The 12,310-nt window shown below is 42.5% G+C and overlaps 1 protein-coding gene across 1 annotated transcript; it reads left to right on the top strand.

The window, feature by feature from the left end:
* The first annotated feature begins 5,630 nt into the window (after nucleotides 1-5,630).
* LOC145390579 (protein GVQW3-like) lies at nucleotides 5,631-6,416 on the top strand. The gene has a single exon (XM_080265392.1). It carries the CDS (start codon nucleotides 5,631-5,633, stop codon nucleotides 6,414-6,416), a length of 786 nt encoding a protein of 261 aa, XP_080121518.1.
* The last annotated feature ends 5,894 nt before the right edge of the window (nucleotides 6,417-12,310 follow it).

Raw genomic sequence — 12,310 nt, 5'->3', positions numbered from 1 at the left:
GTCGGGGCTGGGGCAGCTTGGGGGATGACTGGTGGTCTGTCCCACGAAGGCAGCTCCGGTGGAGTCTACCTCTGGGCCCACCTCCCTCCTGGAGAGATCCAGCTCCGGTGGAGTCCTTTCCTCATATGAAGGCTAATCCGGTGGACGGCGTCCAAGGGCCTGCTTGGGACTTGGTTGTTGCAAGTCCCACCCCAATCCTGGCGAGTTCTCCCTCCGCCGGAGTGTAGTGCACTCGGACTGCGTACTGCCCGGTGGTCTGGCTACCAGGAAGAGGGGCGTCGGGTTATGGGGGAGATTATGTCGTTCCCGCTCGGAAGGCTCAGCAGGTGGAAAAGCCTCCCCGTCGTCATCTTGTGGGTTAGGGGTTACCCCCCTGTACCCTCCTCCTGGGGTTTTGGTTTCTGGCTCGTTCCGCCTAGCAGGTATTTCAGTATATGTTATATAAGTATATATTACGTATGATATACTGTCTATATGTATATATTATATATACGAAAGTTTTTGGCCTATCAGATAGAGCTAGAGATTTCGGGGGCTTGAATGACGAGTGACTGGAAGCGTGACCCATTGGATTGGCCAAACTTGGGCTGGCTGGACGTTGTTACTCATCACCCTGCCGTAAGGTGGGAAAGGAGGTCCGGATGATGATGATGATAATAATGATGCTTGGTAATTCATATACCGTATTCATCACACAGGTACTGTATTCATCACTAAAGACCGAAATATATATATATATATATATATATATATATTGTGAGCAAGTTTAGCGAGTAGCGATACACCGGGTATGTGAAGAAGAATTTGGCAACTCAAGTATACGACGCGGGCTTTGGACGCTCCATGCTGTTGTGGAGATTTACTTCTGCTTTGTTTTTCCGTCAGTGTATTATCATCTAAAAGTTAACAGTGGCTCCTGGATCTCTAGACTCAAAATGGGAGCCTTCTTGCAGATCACTTTGATTTTCAGGTAATATTACTGTTGACCAGGTTAGTTTTCGGGCTGATCTTAGCACGCCAAAAGACCCTGAAAAGGTGCTCGCCTATATTTTGTTTAAGGAATATCGGCGTATAATGGCAGAACCTGACTAGAAGTTTGGATTCTTGAGGGGACAGTGATAAGGTAGTGATAAACCAAACTGTCAAAGGCTGTAAATCCAAATTTGACCGGCATGTAATGGGATACAAGGGTCGGTATACTAAAGAGGCCCCCACGTAAACAATTAAATTTGGTCATGTATATTATAGTACTATTTTGGGTAAAGATGCAATATAATTTGATCATGTATATTATGGTACTGTTTTGGGTAAAGATGCGATTTATTTGAAGCAGCAAAAATGCCTAACAGATTCACTTCAACCTCTCTCAGGTTGTTTGGCTTTCTAATTATTGTGGTGGTAAATTGTTTATTGTTGATTTTGTTATTAGTGCTCATTCAGATTCACTTGTTTGTTTCTCAGGCATACTGGCTGACTGCAAAATATTCTCAAATGAACCAAAATTTAGTATTACAGCTATACTAGCCTAACCATCCATATTGATAACCAGTCCTTACCCAATCCAAGGTAATCTAACCTGACAAAATATATCCTAACCTAACTAAAAACAACAGCCATACCTAACCCAAGGTAATCTAATGTAACAAAACATATCTTAACCTAAACAAACACACAGCTGTACCTAACCTAACCTAACCTAACCAAGCCTAACCAATGGAAACCTGGCAAAACACACCAAAATGGTAAATCAAATTAATTTTGGTACAGTTATAGCTCACAGAGAGGGGGGTGTGAGTTGGGAGCAGGGCAGTGAGATGGCGGGGGACAGGGCGACTTGGAGGCGATTTGTTTGTGGCCACCCCAAACGGGATTGAGGCGTCTGGCAATAGATAGATAGATAGATGTAGCTATTAGTAGATGTCCGCCATTATGACTAGGAAGCAGCGTAAATAAGGAAAACAAACGATGGATCAAAACATGAGGGACACAAAATTACGGTACCAGGAAGCAATCGTTTACCACCCTAAAACCAGTAAGAAAAATTTGGAAGACAAACTGTAATGATAAGAGGTGAACTGGTAGTATTTCTGCTGCTTAAACTAAACCAAACCTTACCCTGTTTTGTACATTTTTTTATTGCTTTAGGTAAAGTGACACAAGCAGCAGAAACAGTTTATCAGTTGACTTTGCATTTTTCTGATTTCACTGTTTATTTTTTTTTTCATATTCTCTGTCAGTGCATCATTTATCTCATTATTTTACAGGTTTTCAATATTTAGATCTTACCTACTTAAATACCTGTACATTTTATAGCACATCCATCAGATTTATGTAATAACGGAGATGTAATATTATTTAATATTCTGTAGTCAGTTGACAGCCAGAACAAGAGTTGTGTCATTTACTCCAGCCAATCACTGGCCAAGCTCCTGCCTGGCAGTTTTGTTTCACCACTTCCTCTATGAAAGTAACAGGTGCATTCCCATTCCTGCTTGTTTTTAGGAATATGGAGCCAATAACCAAGGTAAAGTTGGGATTTGTTTTGGTTGGAACTGAATTGCTTAGAATTTAGCTTAGGTTAAATGGCATCAGGGTAAGTTAATGTCAAAGATTTATTGTAATTCATTTATTTAAGGGAGGGGACCATACTTGAAAACTGGTTACCTTATTTCCAACCGAAATGAAGGTAAAAATTGAAAGATTCATTAAAAAAAAAAAAAAAAAAACTGGCATTTCAAATACTGCATGGACTGAAATGAACATTACATGAATTATTTTTCATCGATCCCTAGATGCAAGATGATCTATACGGTCTTCTCACTACAGGCAGTTTTCCCAGAACAACCTGTTTTGAAACCTTTATATCAGGGAACGTTTAGCAGTTACAAAAGCAAATTAAAGACCATATTACTCACCATCTCTTCTTGCAAATGAAGTCATCCCCAGGTCTGCAGGTGGTTCATTGATGAGTAAGGACATGAAGATAATAAGTTCCTTGTTATTCACATAAAAAATAAATAAAAAAAGTAACTCGGCGATTGAAGCAGGATGTCCTTGTGCGTGACCCCGACTTTGGCTTCGCTTTCAGCGAGATAAATTCTCCACTACTAAATAAACTAGACACAGTGGCGTCCAAGGCACACCCTATGGCACTATCACTGAGCCCTTTCCTAGTATCTTTGGGCAGAGTTTTGGCAGGGGTGGATGAGGCAAGGGGTCCGTGTGATTTGGGAACGGAATCGGATAAGGAGGTTTCAAAAAACATTGTCCTACATCTGGCAGAGTCATGGGACAGACTGAAGCATGCTTGAGTGTGCAGGCAGGAGTCTCTCCCTGCCCTTTGGTGGCTAGATCAAATATGAGCAGCCAGGTCAAGCTGTGGTGGGATTGCACTTGCGGCAAATGCATCGGCATATCACATTTCCTGGCGGGTAGGGGTTAAGGTGATTCTTGTTACTACAATTACTCCTCAACTTGCGTAAGTAATTGGCTCAGTTAGCTTTTATGTAAGTTGAATTCCGTCAGACCAAACATACATGCCACATCACTCTCCTCTCTCAGTGATGTTCACCTTTGTTTCCATTGTTATACTGTATATATATATTTTTTTTTCTTTTTTTTTTCTGCTCTCACCACCTTCACTACTCTTCCATTTTTGAGACATGCTTAGGGTCAAAACAACGAAGAGGATCAAAATAACGGAAAACACAACCTTGTACCTCCTGCTACAACAATAACTGCGTGTGTACTGGCAAAACATACTAAGATGTGGGAAGCATACAGATGCCACCTGTTGCCTGACTAATGAAGTAAGACTTGGTGACCATTTTAAATACTGTAGGTAGAATATGCATTTTTATATTCTTATCTTTGAAATTACAGATCGTCCCTGCTATAATGATGAGATGCGTTTGGGAAAACCCATCGTTGAGCCGGGGTAACGTTAAACGGAGATGTTGTAACAGAAATTATAGGGATGCGTTTGGGAGCCTTGGGATTCCCGCCCCTCCCCCAACTAAGTCCAAAATGCACCCAAATGAGTCCAAAAACAAGTTTCTAGCTAACCTATACCCCCAAGTACAGTAGTTTTAAAACAAGCTCTAGTAAACCTAAATGTAGTTTATAACACACCGAACCCCAAAAATAAAATCTGAAAATCATCAAATATAAGTCTGGAAAAATAATCAAGCTAAGTAAACATACCCCAGAATGACAGTATTCACCCCACCAATGACTAAAACACATTTATCTAAGTCAGAAAACAGTTTATAAATCAACCTAAACAAAATTTGAGTAAAATATAATTAATATCAGTTCACAAAAACAAACCCCATCGCATAACCAGGGACTGGCCATCGTTAGGCAAGAAAGGGTGTTGATTTCTTTACGTTGCTAAGGCGGAGAATCGCATAAAGGGGGATTGTATATCGGGGTATAGTCTACCTGTAGTGTTCACGTATCCAAATTTACGTATTGATTTCTTGCTTTTTTTTCTGATTTCCTATTGCATGCTTTGTCTCCGTTCATTAGGGCAAAGGTAGACTAAAGACAGAATCCACCCAAATCTAAACCTAAGATGCAATTTCAACCAACTTTGGTGTGTTTCAACCTCACTTGGGCCAAGTTATCATGTTGAATGCTGCCAGGCTGTCTGGTGAGTTTGAGCACTCACAGATTTGAAAGAGCAGTCAGCAAGAATAAATGGGAAGTAAGTTGGGAAAACGATAATAACAGGAAACGGTTGCCCTACTTACGGGGGGGAAAAAGCTAAACATACAGGAACGGACCCAGGAATATTTCTGAGGTGTTGCCCATGTCATTTTCCAGAGCAACAAGGGTTTGGCATCTCCCTTCCCAGCCAGCCAAGTAACATTTGTCAGCCAAGTATCGTTTACTTGACATTTGTATAGGATAAATGAACATGATAGTCAATAGAAGATGCTGCAGTCTGTGTGTGTGTAGTTCTGTATGCTAGTCATCAGTGAGGTAAATCAGGGGGTGTTAGTCTGGGAGCATGGGCTACACAGTAATAAGAAACGATCAGGAAGGTAAATAATTTACTTACAGTCGTATATTTTTGCAGTTTGAAGTAGTTAACCATGACATTGATTCTGGGGGCTTGAATGGTGAATGGAGGGTGGCCTGTTCAGGTGGGCAAACCTGTTAATCTCATTCTATGGAGTTTTTGTGGCTCTCTGGACCCTACCCCACACCACTTAAAAATAGAAAAGGAGGTGTAGATGATGATGATGATGATGATGACAGTGGTATTACAGAACAGACATACCCACAAAACGAAAATCCACAGAGAATGAAAACTAATTGAAAACTGCCCTAGAGCCATAGTATGATTATGTGATTGCCTGAAATCCCTTTGAAGGGACTCAAGATATTATCGTACCTTTGACTGTGCTTATTCAGTATACGAGGTGTGTTCAAAAAGTATCCGACCTTAATTTTTCGTTCATAAACAAATGAAGCTAGGGAGGCATGGTTTGGTGCACGTATGTAGGTGATCCTAATGCGCATGCGTGAATTTTTTCCCACCAGCAGAAGCTGTCATTCGACGGCAGACCGCCGATGAGTGAGGAAGTGTAAGTGAGCGCTGTCAGATTTTCTTTTTTGACAAAATGACGGAAAAACTTGAACAACGCTACTGCATCAAATTTTGTGTAAAGCTTGGCGATTCCCAAGTGGAAACGATCCGCAAGATTCAACAGGTCTTCGGGGACGAAGCAATGGGCAACACACAGATAAAGGAGTGGTACAACCGCTTCAAAGATGGCCGCACATCAGTGGAGAGTGAAGCACGTTCTGGTAGGCCCTCAGCATCCCGAAATGAGATCGTCATTGACCAATTGAGGACCCTGGTGATGCAGGATCGTCGAATCACGATCAGAGAACTTGCAGACGAGGTGGGCGTCAGCATTGGATCCGTTCATCCCATTATGAAGGAGGATTTGGGCTTCAGGAGAATCTCAGCGAAGTTCGTACCAAAGCTGCTAACGATTGAGCAGAAGCAACTCCGTTTGGAGATCGCACAGGACATGCTGGAGACCGTGAACAGCGATCCCAACTTCCTCAACACAGTGATCACTGGCGATGAGTCCTGGGTTTATGGGTACGACCCAGAAACCAAGTTGCAGTCATCACAATGGAAGCATCCAACATCCCAGAGGCCAAAAAAAGCAAGGCATGTCCGCAGCAATATTAAAGTCATGCTGACCGCTTCTTCGACTCCAGTGGCGTGGTTCATCACGAGTACGCACCACACGGCACAAGCATCACCAAGGAGTATTACCAAGAGGTTCTGCGTCGCCTTCGTGACGCTGTGCGACGCAAACGGCCGGACCTGTGGGCAGCGGGCAACTGGCAGCTGCATCACAATAACACACCCGCCCATTCTTCACATTTGATACAGAGTTTCCTGGCCAAACACAACACCTGTGCTTCGTCAGGCTCCCTACTCTCCCGACATGGCTCCGTGTGACTTCTGGCTTTTCCCCAAGCTGAAAATGCCCCTCAAAGGGACCAGATTTCAGTCCAGAGAAGACATCATGCGGAATGCGACGGACCAGTTGTGTGCCATCCCAAAAGAGGCGTTCCAACGCTGCTTCTGACAGTGGCAGAACCGTTGGGAGAAGTGTGTGGCAGCCCAAGGGGACTACTTTGAAGGAGATTAGTGTAAGTTTGTTGTATCTGGATACCAGTATTTTTTATGAACAAAGGTCGGATACTTTTTGAACATACCTCGTAGGTATTTCAGGATGATCCAACAGATAATTTAGTTATAGGTGGTGGTGACCATCATCCACTCACTTGATGTAGTGCTGCCTACTTCTTCCTTAGCCTTTATCATTCTTTTTCTGTCCCTGCCCTCCTCTCTTCCTATTTCTCCCATCTTTCCTGTCACTTCTTATTGCTTTTCTTTCCTTTACAGGTGGCTTTACATTGACAAACCAAATGGTTTCCTGTAAGCCAAGAAACCATTTACAACGCTGGGTGGTTACCATATAACCAAACCATACGTGTTCCCTACGTGTCAACAAGTGGGTTGGTGGAGGGTTAGTGCCCCTCCCTGTAAAACATAAACTCAAAGTCAGTTGGCCACCCCTTACGGGATTATGGCGTCTGGCGATAGATAGATAGATAGATCACACTACACCTTAAATTGGTTAATTTTGGGGTGATTAACTAATCTGTGAATAACCACATCTAACAAAGATGAAATTGAAAAATAAAAAAGGGGAGGGATGACTAAAGTACAGCAGTTTTGCCTGTGAGATGTGACAGCATTTAAGTTTTGGATTAAGAGTTAATGGATGTATATCCATGTTTGCTTGGTCCAGTGTTGTAAGTTCTCTCCTTGTTTTATGATTTCCGCAGTTGTATATTTGATCCTACCCTGTCCAGTTTTGTGTGAGAAATAGAATTGTTGATGGTTTAACTTTTCCTTTTCCCATTTGTCTGTCCTACCCACCCCAGTTTTCAGTGGGATATACAGTAGGATCTCACCCTGTTTATAAGTGGGATGTAATGTAGGATTAAGATTATTTAATGTTTTTTTGTTTTGCAGGAGTAGATGATGACAGGCACAACTAATGAGTACATGGAGCGCTGTAAGTACTGTACTAGGAAGTGGCATTGAAAAAGGTACTGCAAAGACATCCTGTATGTTACCCAGAGTAGTTGCTTGGGTTGTGGCTGAATACCTAGGATTGTGGAAGCATAAGTGAAACAATTTAAAATGATGCACATGCTACTGGTTGATGGGTAGTAACACAAATACCAGTTGTGTCTAATAGATTGAACAGTAAAGTTACTCCAGATGAACTTTAATTTGAAAATAAGATTTAAATGGTGTAAAGGTTCTTTTCAGATAAAGACTGTATGTTAAGGACTAGTTGATTTAATGGAGATTTGAAGGGAGACTTTTTATGAAAAGCTAAAAAAAGAAAAAAAAATGACTTGGATTAAGGATGTGCAGTATGTACTTTAGTGGTTTTAAAGCAGGTTGAATTGAGAGACATTTTAAGTAAAACTGTGGTGAATTATAAAGCAAAGTGAAATTAGTTATATACAGTAATATTGCTTTATGAATTGAACAACTTTCATGAAATACTGTTCTGGTGAATTTTAGAACAGTGAAATTAAGACACACAAACTAAGAGACCAAGATGGATGACATAAAAGAGGAAACGATCGATGTCAAAGAGGAACCGCTGGTGGCCGAAAATTTGTTGAAGCTGGGGCAGGAGGGGTGTACAGGGGCTGCGAGCAGTGTGCCCCTAAATCTGATGGACAACCACACAAGTGACCTGGAGCACATTGTCATTCCTGCAGATGATGTAGACACTGAAAAGCTGGAGAAAGAAAGTGGGACAGTTGAGAATGGTGATGAATGTGACCCTCTGGAATGCACGAGTGAGGGTAATGTTGAGTTTAATGATGCTGTGTTCAACTGTGAGACTGAGTTCATTAACGTTGAAGAGCTTGAGAACTCATTGTCAGCCAAACGGGAATGGACATCTGGTACAAAAAATGAGACCAGTACAAATGTTAGGACGCAGGCGTTGAAACGAAACCGTGGCCATCCAACAGTGGAGGAACACAAAAAGAAACGCAGCCGGTCAGAGCGAGGTAAAGCAAGAAGACGTGGCCGCCCACGGAGGGTTGAGCAGAGTGCTGAAGAGGGCAGGATGAATACAAGCAGCAGTCAGAAGTCAGGTAAGCTTTAGTTATGACTTGTTTATTGGATTTTTAACTCCTCCATCAAGTGATTGTAACATACAGTTGCTCCCCGTGCTTATGAACATATCTGGTTCACGACTTAAAAATTAATAAATCCAAATTGATTACTACCCAAAGCTGTATGTATGTATGTATCTATGTCTCTTTTATATATATATATGCATGTATATACTGTACGTTGGAGTGGCCCTAATGAGAGAGGCAGTGTTTTGGAAATCCCTGTACTGTTGTTTGCAGATGATACTGTATTGTTAAATGAAGACGAAGGGGAGCTGCAAGGCTTAGTGGATGAGTTTGGGAGAGTGTGTAAGAAACGGAATCTAAAGGTGAATGAATGTAGGGAAGAGTAAAGTTATGGTCTTTGAGAGAAGTGAAGTCAGTGAATGAACAGTGAGGTTGGATGAGGAGGAAATGGAAAATGTGAGTGCATTTAAGTACTTGGGTTAGTGTAATGAGTAAGGATGGAAGTTTAGAGGGTGAAGTGCTTGAAAGGGTACAACAAGGAAGAAAGGTTGCTGGTTCCTTGAAGGCAGTGATAAGAAACAGGGAAGTGAGCATGGAAGTGAAAAAGTTACTACATGACAGTATTGTAATACCAACTCTAATGTATGGAAGTGAAGCTTGGACCTTGTTGGAGAGACAGAAGTCAAGAGTGAGAGCAGTGGAATGAACTATTTGAGAGGAGCCTGTGGAGTCACATGGAGAGACAGACTGACAAATGAGGATGTGAAGGAGCATTGTAGTGTGGATGTGGATGTGATAGAAAGCATTAGGAGAAACCTATTGAGGTGGTTTGGCCCTGTGGAGAGGATGGAGAGTGAGAGACTGATGAGGAGAGTGTATGTGAGTGAGGTGGTGGGGGGGGTAGGGGGAAGCCAAGGATGAATATGGAGGGATGGAGTGGAGAGGTGTATGAGAGAGGGGGGTGAAAGCTGGGAGCAGGGCAGTGAAATGGCAGGGGACAGGGTGACATGGAGGCGATTTGTTTGTGGTCACCCCTTACGGGATTAAGGCATCTGGCAATAGGTAGATAGACAGATAATATATATATATATATATATATATATATATATATACACACACACACTCAAACCTCGATTTAAGGGACTAAATGGGGAATCAACTTGTCCCTTACTTGAAAATGTCCATTGTTTTACCACAGTTAGACAATCTTACTATGAAATGCAATGATTGTTTCACTTGTCTTACTTATATATATCTATCTATCTATCTATTGCCAGACGCCTCAATCCCGTTTGGGGTGGCCACAAACAAATCGCCTCCAAGTCGCCCTGTCCCCCGCCATTTCACTGCCCTGCTCCCAACTCACACCCCCCTCTCTCATATACCTCTCCACCCCATCCCTCCATCTCATCCTCGGCCTCCCCCTCCCTCTTTCCCCCTCCACCTCACTCATATACACTCTCTTCGTCAGTCTTTCACCCTCCATCCTCTCTACATGGCCAAACCACCTCAGTGTATTCCTCATAACGCTTCCTATCACATCCACATCCACACCACAACGTTCCTTTACATCCTCATTCGTCAGCCTGTCTCTCCACGTGACTCCACAGGCTCCTCTTAAATAACTCATTTCCACTGCTCTCACTCTTGACTTGTGTCCTTCCAACAATGTCCAAGCTTCACTTCCGTACGTTAGAGTTGGTATCACAATACTGTCATGTAGTAACTTTTTCACTTCCATGCTCACTTCCCTGTTTCTTATCACTGCTTTCAAGGAACCAGCAACCTTTCTTCCCTGCTGTACCCTTTCAAGCACTTCACCCTCCAAACCTCCATCCTTACTCATAACACTAACTAAATACTTAAACGTACTCACATATTCCAATTCCTCACCATCCAACCTCTCTGTACATTCACTAACTTCACCTCTCTCAAAGACCATCACTTTACTCTTCCCTACATTCACCTTTAGGTTCCATTTCTTACACACTCTCTCAAACTCATCCACCAAGCCTTGCAGCTCCCCTTCTTCTTCACTCAACAACACAGTATCATCTGCAAACAACAGTACAGGGAGTTTCCAAACACTATCCTCTCTCACCAGGGCCACTCCAACATCCACTACCCTACCTTGTACCTCTTTTATTACCCCATCCATGTACAGATTGAACAACCATGGAGACATGACACATCCCTGTTTCAAACCAACTTTCAAAGAGAAAAATTCACTTAGTTCACCATCCACACGCACTGCAGCCTTCGCACCATCGTACATACTCTTCACAGCATTCAACAACTTCCCATCTACTCCATATATTCTTAACACTTTCCACAATCCTTGTCTATCCACCCTGTCATATGCTTTCTCCAAATCCATGAAAGCCGCATACAACTTCTTTCCCTTCTCTAGAAACTTTTCCACTAAAGATCTAAGAATGAATATCTGATCTACACAACCTCTTCCCTTCCTAAAGCCTCCCTGTTCTTCTCCAACTAATTTCTCTGTTCTTTCTCTAACTCTGTCTATAAGTATCCTACCATACACTTTTCCTATTATACTAGAAGACAAATGCCCCTATGATTACCACACACTTCTTTTTCCCCTTTTCCTTTGTACAAGGGAATAATTATACCTGACTTCCAATCCTCCGGGACTCTACCTTCCTCCCAGGCCAATCTGCACATCTTCCACATCCATTCTACTACTATCTGTCCCCCATGCTTCAGCATTTCACCACACACTCCATCAATTCCTGGGGCTTTCCCAGATTTAACTTTCTTCATTGCTTCCACAACTTATATCCTACTGATATCTTCCTGTCTTCTCACCTCCCTTCTTCTCCCAGCCATTCCCCAGCCACTTATACTCGCATTACTTCCATCCTCTACGTTCAACAATTCCTTAAAGTGTTCTCTCCATCTGCTCACTTTTTCTCCCTTCTCCACTAGTAATCTACCATTTTTATCTTTCACTCCCCTGCTAACTTCACTTCCACCCTGTCTTACTCTTTTCACTTCTCTCCAGAACATTTTCTTACAGTCCCTCCACTTTACACTCAAATTCCTTCCAAATTCCTCATCCACTCTCTTCTTACTCTCTCTTACCAATCTTTTCACCTCTCTCTTCCTTTCCACATATAACTCTCTCTTCCGCCTCTCAACTTCATCCACGCCCCTATTTCTCATCCATTCATTGTATGCTTTCTTCTTTTGTGCCACAGCCTGTTTCACCTCTTCAGTCCACCACGCTGTTCCTTGCACCCCCCTCCATCTTCTCTTCCTTCCACACACCACATCACATGCTGCACATATTTCTTCTGTAAATATCTTACACATACCTTCCACGTCTCCCATCTGCTCCAATTCATATTTGCCCAATCGTTCCTCCACTTCTCTCTTATACTCTGCCTTTTTCTCATCCTCTTGTAACCTTTCCACTCTCCTTGCAACTACTCCTTCCTCTCGTCTTTCCCTTCTTCTATTCCTCCATCTTACTTGAATCTTAATTCTGGCCACCACCAAGTAGTGGTCAGAAAGTCCACTCCTCCAACCTCTATAAGCTCTTGCATCCATTACATATCTTCGCATCCTTTCA

The sequence above is a fragment of the Coenobita brevimanus genome, chromosome 15 (genome assembly GCF_032717465.1).
Source record: "Coenobita brevimanus isolate Jiangsu-jjx chromosome 15, ASM3271746v2, whole genome shotgun sequence".
Classification (NCBI taxonomy): Eukaryota; Metazoa; Arthropoda; class Malacostraca; order Decapoda; family Coenobitidae; genus Coenobita; species Coenobita brevimanus.
The sequence above is the reverse complement of the archived record's forward strand: the minus strand, read 5'-3'. Positions and strand labels throughout refer to the sequence as shown.